The sequence below is a fragment of the Marmota monax genome, unplaced genomic scaffold (genome assembly GCF_021218885.2).
Source record: "Marmota monax isolate L192 unplaced genomic scaffold, Marmota_monax_Labrador192_F-V1.1 WCK01_AAM20220418_F8-fsc00017, whole genome shotgun sequence".
NCBI classification, from domain to species: domain Eukaryota; kingdom Metazoa; phylum Chordata; class Mammalia; order Rodentia; family Sciuridae; genus Marmota; species Marmota monax.
This window is the reverse complement of record NW_026695241.1, coordinates 24,436,632-24,451,665: the sequence shown is the minus strand read 5'-3', so window position 1 is coordinate 24,451,665 and position 15,034 is coordinate 24,436,632. Positions and strand designations below refer to the sequence as shown.

General features: G+C 42.9%; 2 protein-coding genes across 2 annotated transcripts; both read right to left on the bottom strand.

Moving 5' to 3' along the window:
• Positions 1 to 5,790: 5,790 nt before the first annotated feature.
• Positions 5,791 to 6,438, bottom strand: LOC124090380 (non-secretory ribonuclease-like). The gene has a single exon (XM_046441086.2). It carries the CDS (start codon positions 6,421 to 6,423, stop codon positions 5,947 to 5,949), a length of 477 nt encoding a protein of 158 aa, XP_046297042.1. The 5' UTR covers positions 6,424 to 6,438; the 3' UTR covers positions 5,791 to 5,946.
• Positions 6,439 to 13,830: 7,392 nt separating this feature from the next.
• On the bottom strand, positions 13,831 to 14,529 carry LOC131424010 (non-secretory ribonuclease-like). The gene has a single exon (XM_058577726.1). It carries the CDS (start codon positions 14,512 to 14,514, stop codon positions 13,996 to 13,998), a length of 519 nt encoding a protein of 172 aa, XP_058433709.1. The 5' UTR covers positions 14,515 to 14,529; the 3' UTR covers positions 13,831 to 13,995.
• Positions 14,530 to 15,034: the final 505 nt, after the last annotated feature.

Below are 15,034 nucleotides of genomic sequence, written 5' to 3'. Positions count from 1 at the left end.
GAAGGACTGGTGCATCAGGGTTAGGTGAGATGTTGGTGCCTTACTCTCCATGTCTTCATTCTCTCCTCTAGCACAGAAAACAGCTCCTATCAGTACACTTCCTAATCACCTCCTGGACAACCTCTAGGTCAAGAACTTTTGTGACAGAAACAGGGATGAAAAGCATCATGAAATAGTCCTGGTGCCATCTGCAATCGATCATGTTGAGGCAGTGTGTTGATCTCTGGACACTTATTTTCTGTCTCTTCCCTTACCTGATAGGGCTTTTGTTCTTACTGTCCTCCACAACTACATTGTGGTATCAGTTGAAGTTGTAGAACCCAAGGGTCAGCTGTTTTTCCTCTCCTCTCTCTACCATACTCCCTTGGTGTGCACTGATTCTAAAACAACTCCCTGATTTTACACGCTGCTCAGATCTCTCTCTTTTGACTAGTACATCCAACTGTATACTTGACATCTTCACTTGAAGGTCTAATAGACAATTCAGACTTAACCTGTCTCAAATGGAAATAATCATCTCCCCCTCTACTCCTCTAAAACTGCTCTTACATCAACATCTCCCATCTGGGATGAAAATAATGTTATCTTTTCCATTCTGAGGGCAACAACTTTGATGTTATTCTTGAGTCTTTGTTTTTTCTTTTGTCTCACTTCTAACCTGTCAGTAAATTCATTTGTTTCTGCCTTCAAAACACCTTCAGTGTTTGTTCACTTCTCACTATCTTTGCTGCGATCACCTAGAAATGAGAGATCATTTCTTTCTACCAGGTTTATTATCAGAGCCTTGGATCTGAACCCCCTGCTTCTACCCTTGACCCCACTCTCAGCAGCTGGAAAATCTTCTTGAAACAACTCAGATCATGTAACTCTGCTCAAAACCCTCTACTGTGCCTTCTTTTCACACTAAGTTAAAAACTACAAAAGTCCATGTGCTTTTCAGTGATCTGTCCTCCTACACTCTTAACTTTCAAACAGATCTACTGCTCTCCCTCTCACTCACTCTAACATCTGACCTCCCTGCTGATCCTGAAATGTATCCTAGGCACATTCTTCCTTTAAAACCTTTCTGCCTAGATATGTACCTGGCTAACTACCATCCCATCTTTGAGTCTCTGCTTCAGTGTCACCTCATGCTACGTTTTGGATATAATTTGAGTATCTTCCAAAACTTCATATGTTAAAATTTAATCTCCATTGCGAAGTGTTACGAAGATGGAAACTTAATCCAACTATGGTGCTTAAAGGTGGAGCTTTTAAAGTGTGATTAGCATTAGATAAATTCACCAGGGTGGAGACTCCAAGATTATTAGATTCTGATAGCTTCATAAAAAGAGGGAGAGAGACCAGAAAGACAACATATGCAGGCACACACCCTATCTTGCCATGTGGTGCCTGGTGCCACCTTGGGACTCTGCCAGAAAGAAGGCTATCACCAGCTGCAGCCTTCTGACCTCTGACTAGGACTGTGAACCCCAAACAGAACTCAGTTCTTTAAAATTTATCCGGTCTGTGGTATTTTATTATTAGCAACAGAAAACAGACTGATAACAGCTTATCAAGGAGGCTTGCCTTGACTTCCCTATTTTAAGTTGTTAGCCATATCTTTCCCCATTCTCTTTCTTGTACTTATCTCCTTAACAGTCTGTATAATTTACATATGCATTATATTTAATGTCTGTAGGTATTCAATGGAAAACGACCTTTGTAAAAGCAGGAAAATCTTTTGCCTTTTTCTCCTTACCTACCCACCTATTTTCTTTATTTCCTTTCTTCCTTCTTTCTTTCTCTTTCTCTCTTCCTTCCTTCCTTAATCTTCCTTTCCCTTCCCTTCCCTTTCTCCTCCTATATTCTTTGACACCTCTTTCTAACAGTGCCTGGCTCAGGTACTTGCTACTTAAGAAATTATTTTCTAAACCACAAATGCAGAAGTGCTTTCCCTGTGACAGAAAATAGAACCCAGTGCCTCACACACGCTAGGCAAGCACTCAACCACTGAGCGCCAGTCTCAGCCCCACACTCTGTGTTCTTAGTGGGATTTGCAGAGTCGTGGGAGAGACATGTTTTTTACATAACCACGGATTACTGTATGCGTGGGCTCTCTCTTGTCCAGCGAGGAGGTCCATGGAACAGGGTAGAGGAGAGTGTGGCTGTGGAGTCACAAATCAAGACCTCCAGAGACCAAGCTGGAAGCAGGTCTGATTTTATTGCACAGTTACTATGGATATATACCTTGGGTAATAGCTAAGCAGATTATAGGCAGCCACCAATACAATTTCTGGCCAATTGTCCTTGCGGCAACCAATTGAGGAGCCGACTGTGGAGCAAGTGCTGCGACTGCAAATGTGGCCTCACGCTGGGGCGCTGTGCCTATTGGTGAGCAGCCTGCCACTCATATGCCTAGCATGAGGGGAGTAACCTGCTACTCAGGCACCCTTAATGTGTGGCACGTAGGCAGTACTCCATGCACTTGTCCCCACAAGTGTCAATCTCACAGGTGACAGCATAACAGTATATGACAGAAAAAAACAAGAGGAGCTGCCCTACTTTAAGGCATCAGAGAAGTCTCCACAGAGTTCAAGTAAGTTGCTCCCACTACCAAGCTTAGACTGGACAGCAGATCTGCCTGGCTTGAAAGCCCAGTCCCATTCCTGAGGAACACATGGCAACCGAAGTCCTTCCTAATGCTTCAGTTTTCCCCAGGAACTCCTGAGCAATGGACATTGAGTCATTACTCAATCACTGACATCCTTTAACCACAAATGCAGAAGTGCTTTCCCTGTGTCTGAGTTTCATAAAGCTGCTCAGCTACTGTTAATACCAGTGTCCCTGGGGTCACAAGATCAATCTTCAGAGTTCTAAGGCATTGAATATGTCTGGTGTGCCTCTGATAGGGTGTGGGGGTGACTGAAGTGACTGGAGCAGCCTGCCAAGAGGGCAACTTCATGCTGAGGATCTAGTGGAATTTGGCTAAGATTGATTTGTAGCTGATCTCTGCTTCACTCACAAGAATGCTCAGCCTCAGGCCTCTCATTTCAGACTAGATCATTTGGATTTTCTTTCCTAGGCAATGGAAGGCAGTTAAAAAAATTGTTGAGAGAAGTTACTAAGAGAATGATTGGGAAATTCTCTTAGCAGTGTGTGCTGAACCCCACTCAGTGGCAAGAAGGGTGTTGGGAATTGGGTATGGCATGTTCTAGACCCCTTGGAGGAGATGTTCCACATTCCACAAAATCACATGTCTACAGGATGCAGGCAGGGGTGGGAAGGAATGAGTAGGTAGGCAGGAGACAATGTGCAGTGCTTGGGATGTTTTTGCTATCACCATATTGTCTTCCCTGCTCCACAGTGGTTGTAAGATCCAAGAGACAATAGTCTATAGCTAGGCGCTGAATAAGATAAACCCTTTTAAGATAAAACAAAATGTGACCAGACATTTACACAAAGGTTTGTCAAAGCACTTTAGGTGGAATTTTGTTAAGCATTCTAAAACATTGCAATGGGCAAAAATTCTTTGCAGAAGTTCCCCAAATAGGTGATCAAAGGAAAAGCAGACAAATAGTATTATAAAAAATTAAATGGCTTCTCCACAGCAAAGGAAATAGTTGACAGGGTGAAGAGACAACCTACAGAGTGAGAGAAAATATTTGCAAATTATGTATCTGACAAAGGATTAATGTGCAGAATATACAAGAAACTCAAAAAACTGAACAGCAGAAGAACTCACCATCAGATTAAAAAATCGGCTGATGATCTAAATAGACTTTCTCAAAAGAATATATACAAATTGCTGGAAAGCAAGCCTATTAAAAATATGCTCAACTTCAGTGTGAAACAAAACCAAAACAAGATGTCATCTAATCCTGGTTAAAATGGCTATCATCAAAAAGACAAAAAAACCAGGATGTGGTGAAAAGGGAACCCTTGCCCACTATTAGTGGGAGTTCAAGTTAGTGCAATTAGTAGAAAACAGCAAAGAGTTTTCTCAAAAAGTGAAAAATAGAACTTCCAGGTGGCTCATGTTGGTAATCCCAGCAACTCTGAAGTCTGAGGCAGGAGGATTGAAAATTTGAGCCCAGCCTGGGTAACGTAGTGAGACCCTAACTCAAGATAGATGTAATGGTTAATTTGGATTGTCAACTTGATTGGATTAAGAGATGCTGATGATTAACAGGCTTCTGGGTGTGTCAATGAGAGTGTTTCTAGGAATGATTGGCATGTGGGATAGCCAAGTATGGGCAGCACTGTCCAATAGGATGGTGACTTGGATAGAATAAAAGTTGGAAGAACAAGAAAGCAGTAGCAGAAGCCAGCTCAATTCTTCTTGACCAGGCTCATGATTGTTGCTTTGATTGTCTGAGGATATCAAACTCTTCTCTCTTCCAAAGTGGACTCTGCCAGTGGTTCTCCAGGGAGTTTCCAGAAGCCTTTGGTCTCAGACTAGGTAGCACTGTCAATCCCTCTTGCTCTGGGGCTTCCACCTCTGGGGTTGCACAGCTACTGGTTCTTCTAGCTCTCCAGCCTGCAGATGGCCATTGTGGACTATCCAGTTTCTGGTCTCATAAGCCAACCTAATAAGTTCCCTTTTTATAGTCATACTTCCTGTTAATTCTGTTCCTCTAGATTACCCTAGTGCAATAGATACATAAATAAGTAAATAAACTAAAAATAAATTAAACTAAAATAAAAAGGACTGGGTAATATCTCTGAAGTGAAGCACCATTGGGTTCAATCACCAGTACCACATGTACTCAAACAAAAACCCAAAACAAAACAACAACAACAACAACAACAAAATCTTCCATGTGACCCAGCAATGCCTCCTCTGGGTATATGTCTAAAGCAAGGAAATCAGTATATAACAGTGACATCTGTAGTCCTACCTTCATTGCAGGATTGTTCACAAGGACCATGAAATGGAAACTCCTCGAGTGTCCATCACCTGATAATTGGATAAAGGTGTGGAGCATATGCACAATGGAATACTAGTTAGCCACAAAATTCAATGAAATTCTGTCATTTGCAACAAAATGTATGGAACTGGATGTTGTTATGTTAAGTGGAGTATACCAGGCATAGAAAGACAAATACATCCTGATCTCACTCCTGAGTGTTATCTAAAAAGTTGATCTCATAGAAGTAGAGAGTAGAACAGAGTCCCCAGAGGCTAGACAGAATGGGGATAGAGAGAGGTTGGATCACAGTTATCTAAAGGTAGACAGGAGGAACATGTTCAAGTGTTCTATAGCATAGCAGGATGACCATAGTTAACCAAAATGTACAAAATGTATGTTTCAAAGTAGCTGGCAGAGAAGATTTTGAATGCTCCCTCCAGAAGGTAAATAAAGTGCTTGAGGTTCTGGGAATGCCAATTACCCTGACTGATCATTACACTTTTTCTACATGTCTGGAAAAATCTCACTGTACCCTTTAATACATGCAATTATTATATCAATTAAAAACATAATAAAAAGCCCAACAAACCCATTGAACTGTACAATGAATGCCTCTACACGCCAAGGTTAGGGCCCAGTCTGCAGAGGGTTCAGAGCAGGCTGAGAAAACTTTGCTCTTGAGGAGGGCCTTTGTCAGTTGGCAGATTCAGTAGACACCCCAGTTTCCCAGCCTGAGGCAGTGAGGGGGCCAAGTCTCTGCAGCTTCTTGATAAGGAGTCTCTGCCTAACATCTCTCTATAAAATCTCAGGAAGAGAAAGGAACATGTCTGTAGGACAGATTGTGAGTAAATGACAGCAGAGGAGCAGAAACAGATACACAGAGATCTAGATTGTCTGCAAAGAGGTTTATTGCACAGTTCTCAGGGTGCTTCAGCTCAGCAAAGCTTGAAGGGAGCTGGGGACTGGTTGCATGAGGACAGGAGCTGGTATCCAGGGTTGACAGAGGGCTTGAGAGCTGGTAGATGAGCCATGCCACAAAGTGCTGATCCAGGAGCTAATATGTCCCATCCAAGTGAACCGGAACCACTGGATATGTGGTATTGTCCCGTGGAGATCTCTTGTCACAAGCAACTACGTAGAACTCCATTGCTGATACATCTGTGTATTTGCAGTTTCCATAACTCAATTTACTTTTTGTGATGCTACAGATGGTTAAAGGCACCTGAACTGAACTTTTATGACAATTTGTACTGGGGCTTGTAAGACAGGTTACATTTGGGGTTCCACAAACTTGAACAACATCAGCAAAAGTTGCTTTTAGAAAAGTATTTTTGGCTTTGCATTGCCCAATGTAACTGTTAACTATCTGCATTGCATCATCACATTTGGGGCCAGCCATATTTATGTGTTGAATTTCAAACCACTGAGCAGGGGTTAAATCACCTGGTGGGTCTTCAAATGAGACACTCATTCTCACAAATCCCAGCAGGAGCACAAACCAAAGTCGTGATCCCAGCAGCTTTGGAACCATGTTTCCTGTGAGCAAAGAAGAGAGGTAACTAGTTCTGCATCCTGGCCCAGTTACCACATACTCTTTCTGTCTCAACCAGCAGCCCCCTCTGCAGTCACTGTGGGGTCATATTACCATTTGCTTCCCGTCCCCACAGTGTGCCAAGTCTCCTGGACACTAACTTCAGCTCATCCTCCCTCAGGTGCTATCCCACCGTGGGACCTGCTGTCCCAGTTTGAGGGCTCAATGTCTTACCTAGTCTTTGTGCTGCGGCTCCCGTGAGAACAGAACCAGCTGGTTGAACTGAGGCTCAGGGGCTGTAGGTGCTCCTATTTGGATGGTAAATATACAGCAGCCCATATGGGTGAGGCTGCAGGAGCCAGGAGGGTTCTGACGTCTTGGCCCTGCAGAAAATCCACACAGTGGTACACATCACACTTGAGCAACCACTCTCTGTTTTGATCACTTGGTCTATTAATGGATACCCAAGGATAGTAGTGCTTCTGCTTCTGCTATATGGAATCTAATTCCATGTCATCCATGAAGGACTTTTGCTGGCTGGATCTGGTCCTGTGTTTGACAATTACACTGCCTGCTGAATAACCACAGATTTTGTCACTGCGCTTCAGTAGAGTACTGAAAGACCAAGTTCCACCAAGACAGGGCTAGTACTCAACAAGTAGAGCTAGGTAGGGTCCATTTTACAGGAGGAATTTGCATTCTTGTCTCATCTTAAAAACTCTCATAATGTTGGCTGGTGCAAGGAGTTTTCTCTACTGCAATGTGTCAGCTAGAGCTGGGTAACAGCTGCCTGTGTTGAAAGGGCTCAGGGGTCTTCCTGAATCTATCTTTCCTTCCTGACTCTCCTTCTCTTGTTTAGCCAATGATGTCACTCTTCTGGTTCCTGGAGACATTTGTGTGTTTGACAATGAAAATCATTATAGTTTCCTGAAAAAAAAACAAAAACAAAACAATGACTCAGAGCATGGCCTTCTTAGTTTACACTCTGTGTTAGTTTTCTTTTTTTGTCTGTTTTTTCCCCACTGTGACAAATACCTGAGATAAACAACTTAGGGAGGAAAGATTTGCTTGCGCTCATGGTTTCAGAGATTTCAGTTCATGGCTGACTTCATTGGTTCAGGTCTTTGAGTGGCAGAACATCATGGCAGAATGGCATGATGGAGGAAAGTTGCTCAGCCCATACCAGCCAGGAAGAGGGTGGGGGGAGAGATAAAGAGAGAAACACTGAGGACAAGAAATACCTATCCAGGGCATGCCCCCAGTGACTTACATCCTCCAACTTTACTCTATGTTTCTTCCTTATGCCAGCAGTTCTTTCTGCTAACAATGGATTAATCCCCTGATGATGTCAGAGCCCTCATGATCCAATTACTTACCAAAAGCCCCACCTTTGAACATTGATGCATTGGGGACCAAGCCTTCAACACATGAGATTTTGGGGACATTCCAGATCCAAACCATTATATACCCAAACTGTAAAATTATATTCAAAATATGCCTCATAATATTTTTATAATTGTTCCATGTATAAATTTGCTCTGCACATGTCCTACTACCCTCATTTTGCTCCAGTTTTATGTTGAAGATTTTCTAAATAGGAACTCTTTACCTATGAAGTCTGAATAAATATGTGTTATGGTTTGATTTGGAATTTCCCCCTCAAAGCCCATGTGTTAAAAGCATGTTCCCTAATGGATTACATTTCATTCACAGATGGGATTTTTATGCAATGGTAAGATCACGAAAGTTCAGCCTCACAATTGAAAGCTGAAGGGAATACTGGTGGGACCTAGTTGGAGGAATTAGGGGTATAAAGGTATGATCTGGAAGCATCTCTCTCTCTCTCTGTCAGCTTCCTGGTTACCCAGTGAGCTGAGCATCTTTTCTCCACCATGTTCTTCTATCACAATGCTTCTGCCTTGGAGCCTGTGGACCATGGACAGAATTCTCTGAAACTGAGCCGAAACAAACTTTTCCTTCCCCAAGTTGTTCTTGTCAGGTATTTTGGTCACAGCAACCAAAAGCTAACATAGTGAGCCTACATTAGTCAAACACACCATAACTCCAGTGTGTGTGTTTTTTTTGTGTGTGTGTGGTGTGTGTGTGTGTGTGTGTGTGTGTGCGTTTTGCTATGGATAGAATCCAAGTCCTCATTCATGAGAGGCAAATGCTCTGTCAATGAGCAACACTCCCACTTCAATGTAATTTTTGTCTTTAACATAATAACATAATGCTCTTTTAAATTTTATTAGCAAACCCTTAGCTGTGAGTCTCTGCAAAAATAAAAGAATAAATTACTCACGTCCAAGACACAATGGCACAGGGTGAACATTCCCATCTCCAAAAGGAAGAAAATATCAAGAAGGAATTGGACCAAAGCAAGACCAAAACCCAGCAGGGCTTTGAATTCTGTAGCTCCATGCCTGCCTTTTGGGTCACATGGAGTGGTGTTGTGAGCTCTGTGGGGCATGGGCAGCTCAGCCCCTATGGTCTCATTGATTACAGCCCACATGGGCTCTCTCAGCTGGCTTTGCTGACTGCTTCCATTTTCCCTTGGCTTGTGTTCCTGGCATCTCCATAGTCCTGGGGTGTCTGCTGAGACTTTGGCTTTACTCCCAAAGCTTCAGGCATTGCCTTGTTGGGGACTGTTTGCAGAGATTCCAATCCTGCCACACCTTTCCAGCCTCTCAGGCTTTCCTTTAAAATTTCAGCGAAGCCTCTGGAACCCCTAACTTTTGCCTACACAAACTCTGTATCCTGGTCCTCCAGTTTGACTGCCCCCAAACCACCGCTATTACCAGTTCCTTTGGATCTTTTCATAGAAGATATAGATATGACTATACAACTCGTACACATTCCTTTATGCTGATACATTGATTCTTCAGCCCTAACGCCTAACCCACAGAGCAGGTGGGCCACAACATCAAGTTTTAGGAAGACTTGGATGTTTGTTCTTGGCTCCAAAAAAGTGTACAGTTTTTCAGCAGAAACCGTCAAAACCAGTAGAACAAAGCAGCGTTTTCCCAGTAATGGGAGTTCATATATAACCTTGTATATGGACATTAGCATCATCCTTATTATCAAGTTTTGGTCCTGGAACAACAAGGAGGGTGAAAAGCAATTCTTTCTGCAGATCTTAGAAAACAGTCATTGGGAAGGACAGCACTGAGAAAAATTCTAAACAAGTTGCAAGTTACCACTTGAAAAGAGTCTGTCATGAATGACCCCCTGTGTTTTCCCTCCACCTGTGACTCTGGGATGACAAGTTGCTTGTAGAACTTCAGGATATGTCTCATAGGTATTCATTCTGTATTGTTAGGTCTAGAATTCTGGGAGGAAAAGAAGCTTTGGAATAACCCTACATTGTGTTCACTCAACATCTCAGCACCCCACCCCACCCCCTTTTTGGTACCAGAGATTGAATCACTGAACCACATCCCCAGACTTTTTAAATATTTTATTTAGAGATAGGGTCTTGCTGAGTTGCTTAGGCCTCGTTAAGTTACTGAGGCTGGATTTGGACTTGCGATCCTCCTGCCTCAGTCTCCTGAGCTGCTGGGATTACAGGCATGTGCCACTGAGCCTGGCCCAGTTCCCTTCTTATTGTTCTTAAACACTGTGGTCTTAAAAATTTCAGCTGGAGACCAATAAAGGAATTCTTGAATTGGGAATAGATACTCAATCACACTTGAATATTTCTCTATACCCCAATTCCATGAGCAGCTAGAAGAATAATTTCCACAGAGAGAAAGAAGGGTATGGGATAGGGAATGAATAACTGCTGAGAGAGAAGCCAGGATAGGAAGGAAGAGGGGGACAGATAGCTATAAAGAGTATGGAGATAAAGGTGTATAAAATGATATTTGGACTCTAAACGTTCTATGTATGCTCATTCATTTAAATAATGTTAATTAAATGAACATGATGTGTCCAGTTTCCTAAACCCAAAGCTTTCAAGAAGAGGGCAAAAATAAGTGGACGTTTTGCCCCCCTCCCCACACCCAGAGAAATCTTCCTTGACCTCTCAAGCCCCGGGAACTAGACTCTAGAAGCACTTTCCTGATGGCAGATTAGAGGAAGGCTGCATTTTCAGTTACTCCATGAATCAGGATTCAAGCAGCAGGAGTACTGATTCTTAGCAAGGTGGGTAAAAGTTGAAATTTAGTGAAATTCAATATTGAATAGTCAGAATCTCCTAGAGACTCAGGAATTCAGGTGCACTGAACTAAGAACAAGAAAGAAAACATTGGAGCCAAGCTAGTTATGGCAGTGGCAGTGGCAGTGGCACTGGTTATCCAGGGAAGGGAGGGCTAACACAAAGAGAGAGACACAATGGACCAATTTGGAATAGAAAAGTCTGTAGATCAGAAAAGCAGCCTGAACTTAGCTGATCCGGAGAGTGCACAGCAAATTGGTGTTTAAGTGCTCTGCTCTTCTCAACTGGCAAGTGGAGAGCTGAGCCACAGAGCCATGTTGAGGACGCCACATTGTAGTTTGCTGCTGTGGGAACCCAAGAGATTATAGCAAACATTGCCATACTGTCCTGGAAAGCTCCTACCTTGTGGTGGAGGATGTACCTAGCAGAACATGAGTGAAACAGGCACAGGGAAGTGTACTAAGGGGAATTCAAATCTGAAATATGGAGGGGAGTGTAACTCCCTTTGCATGGATGATCAGCTGAAGGGGGCTGGAAAATTGAACAGATGGGTGTGAATATACACTCAGGAACCAAGTGTAAGAGGCCATATTTGTGGGCAGCAGAGTGTGTGGGTTGGCTCCCTTGCCCTGCAAGTATAATTCTTGGGAGGCTGTTGAGATTCAGACTCCTGACAGAGATCAGCAACTGCTGGGTCCTGTGGTGATGTTGATCTAATATCTCCAGAGCAGATATCACCCAACAAAGCCCTTAAATCCAGATACACTAAGCCCCAGCTGCTGAAACTCCATTCTGTAGCAGCCCCGCTTTGGTGGTGTATAGATCTGGTCTGTCTGGACAAAACTCCAATCAACAATATTTCCTATTCCATTCTGCCTTATACCGGTGAGAAGGGACTCTGAGCTATTTCACCTGCTTCAGTTTTAGACCACACCAGCTGGCAGCTCAGTGAGTAACACAAAAAGAGGAAGAGATTAACAACCTCCAGCCCTTGCACACCCTCTCTTTTCTCTCAGTTCATAGATCAAGAACAAATTGAAAGAACGACTGTTGGGTATTGATTCTTGTCAACGCTTTTCAAGAGGAGAAAAATACTTTTAGTGGAGACAGTATTTTTTAGTAAGAAAATTCCCCCCCACCCCTTTTTTTCTTTGGCGTTATTGCTGTGCTGGTTGGCTCATGGCTACATATACTGAGCCACATCCCCACCCCTTGTTTGTATCTTATTTAAGACAGGCTCTCACTGAGTTGCTTAGGGTCTCGATAAATTGCTGAGGCTGGCTTTGAACTCACCATCCTCCTGCCTCATCCTCCCGAGTCATTGGAATTACACGCCTATACCACCAGGCCCAGATAATTTTAAAAACAAGTTATTTTTCCTTGTTTTTTGAAAGTTAAGACTTTGGGTTTTTTTCTTACTTTTGTTTTTTGTTTCCCTCATTCCTCTTTCTATTCTTTCTTCTCCCATTAATAGCAAAATTCTCTTTTTCTCTCTTCCTGTCTCACTTTACTTCATCTTTTCTATTTTTCTCCTTCTTATAACTATCATTTGCTACATTTCTTCTGCATTCTCTGTTCACACTTTGAACATTTGAAACTTTACCTTTCTATCACATTTTTTTTTTCTCTTGGGACTGTATTTTGACTATTTTTTATAACTATTTGGCTTATAAAACTTCTGCCCTCACCATTTATGCTGTTGCAGTAATCAGTACTGCAAACTGCCAAAACGGGTTCTTTACTTTCATGCCAGATCTGATTCACAGCTATTTATTGTTTTTACTGTTGGCAATTGCTGACCCCTCCATTTGTGGTTCTGCGGCAATTAGTGTTGTAGATGTCATAGTAGGCACTGTGTACTTATTTTAATGCCGTATACTGTTTGCTTTGGTTGTTGCTATTGTTTCTTTCTCCATTTGCTGTAAGGTGCTGAAAAATCTACCGGGAAACTACAAGTTCACACAGTAGAGACTTTGTTGCTGAACTAAACTGAGCAAAGAAAGAACATACCTTGCTTCACACAAAAATTACACTCAAACTTCAGCTATACTATAATAGAAAGAATAGAAGAGAAAAAAGTCTAAACTACTGACAAAAACTTAAGTAGGAATGACTGGAAGGACCTCATCCATTCTCATGGACATCCATTCCTACAGCAAAAACAGCTAACACAAAGGCTATAGTAAAGAAGACTGCATACACTCTGTGCTCTTAATGGGATTTGAGATTAGTGGGAGAGACCCACGCTGCTGGCTTAACCACAGATTATTGTCAATCTCACAGGTGACAACATAACATTATATGACAGAATAAAACAAGAGGAGCTGCCTACTTTAGGACATCAGAGAAGTCTCCACAGAACTCAATTAAGTTGCTCCCACTACCAAGCTTAGACTGGACAGCAGGTCTGCTTGGCTTGAAAGCCCAGTCCCATCCCTGAGGAACACAAGGCTACCTCATGGCAACCAAAGTCCTTCCTGATGCTTCAGTTTTCCCCAGGAACTCCTGAGCAATGGACATTGAGTCATTACTCAATCACTGACATCCTTTAAAACAGTTTTTCTTTTCTAAACCACAAATGCAGAAGTGCTTTCCCTGTGACTGAGTTTCATAAAGCTGCTCAGCTACTGTTAATACCAACTCATCATCCCAGTGTCTCTGGGGTCACAAGATCAATCTTCAGAGTTCTAAGGCATTGAATATGTCTGGTGTGCCTCTGATAGAGTGTGGGGGTGACTGAAGTGACTGGAGCAGCCTGCCAAGAGGGCAACTTCATGCTGAGGATCTAGTGGAATTTGGCTAAGATTGATTTGTAGCTGATCTCTGCTTCACTCACAAGAATGCTCAGCCTCAGGCTTCTCACGTCAGACTAGATCATTTGGACTTTCTTTCCTAGGCAATGAAAAACAGTTTTAAAAAGTACAATTATTATGTATCAGTTAAAAAAGAAAAAGACAAATTGGAGTGAAAAACAACAAAAAATTGGAGTGTATAATGAGTAACTCCGCAGGCCAAGGTTAGGGCTTAGTATGCTGACGGTTCAGAGCAGCTTGAGAGAAATTTGCTATGGAAGAGGGCCTTTGTCAGTAGGCAGATTCAGTGAAGATCCCAGTTTCCCAGCCTGAGGTAGTGAGGGGGCCAAGTCTCTGCAGCTTCCTGATACAGTGTCTTTGCCCCACATCTCTCTTCCCCAAAAATCTCAGGAAGAGGAAGGAGCACATATGTAAGAGATAGATACACAGAGATCTAGATTTGTTTTCAAAGAGGTTTATTGCACAGCTCACAGGGTGCTTCAGTTGAGCTAAGCTTGAACGGGGCTGGGGACTGGTTCCTTGAGGACAGGTGATGACATCCAGGGTGGACAGAGGGCTTGGGAGCTGGCGGATGAGCCACATCACAAAGTGCTGATCCAGGAGCTAATATGTCCCATCCAAGTGAACCGGAACAAGTGGATATGTGGTATTGTCTTGCACAGATCTATTGGCACAAGCAACTACGTAGAACTTGGTTGCTGGTACATTTTGATATCTGCAGTTCATATAATCCTTTGTTTTTCTGGTGATGTTACAGTCAACCAAAGGCACCTGAACTGAACTGTTATGACAATTTGTACTGGGGCTTGTAAGGCAGGTTATATTTGGGGTTTCACAAACTTGAGCAACAGCGGCAAAACTTGTATGTAGAAATGTATTTTTGGATTTGCATTGCCTTCTGTATCTGTTAACTACCCGCATTGCATCATCACATCGGGGGTGGGCCATAATTAAGTGCTGGATTTCAAACCACTGAGCCCAGGTTAAATGACCTGGTGGGGCCTGAAATGAGATAATTATTCCCATGAACCCCAGCAGCAGCAGGAGCCAAAGTTTTGGAGCCATGTTTCCTGTGAACAAAGAAAAGAAATAACTAGTCCTGCATCCTAACTCAGTGACCATATTCTTTTCCTGTCTTAGCTTACAGGATCTCTCTGAGGTCCTATAGGTCTTATAGGACCTCACTGTGGGGTCATATTTCCATTTGCTCCCATCATTAATGTGTTCAAGTTCCTGGGTATTCATTTTATTTCAGCTTCCCTTAGGTTCCACTGCTGGCCCTCTGGTCCCAGCTCTAGGGCTCAATGTCTTACCCACTCTCTGTACTGTGGCTCCTGTGTAACAAACCCAGCTGATTGTCTGTTCTTGGGTTCGGAAACTATGGGTGCTCCTGTATGGGCCTGTAGATACATAGCAGCTCCTGTGTGGGGCCGACAGAGCCAGGAAGTTTCTAATGTCTTGGCCGTGCAGACACCCACATATTGGTACTAGGCCCACGTGTGCATCCAGCCTCTTGACTGACCAATGGGTCTGAAGGACAGCACTACTGCTGCTTCTGCTATAAGAAATCTAATTCCACATTATCCATGAAGGACTTTTGCAGGCTGGATCTGGTCTCAGTGAATAAAAACTATACACTGCC

Excerpts from the sequence above, each read along its gene's own strand:
- LOC124090380 (XM_046441086.2), bottom strand. The coding sequence starts at position 6,423 with ATGGTTCCAAAGCTGCTGGGATCACGACTTTGGTTTGTGCTCCTGCTG.
- LOC131424010 (XM_058577726.1), bottom strand. The coding sequence starts at position 14,514 with ATGGTCACTGAGTTAGGATGCAGGACTAGTTATTTCTTTTCTTTGTTC.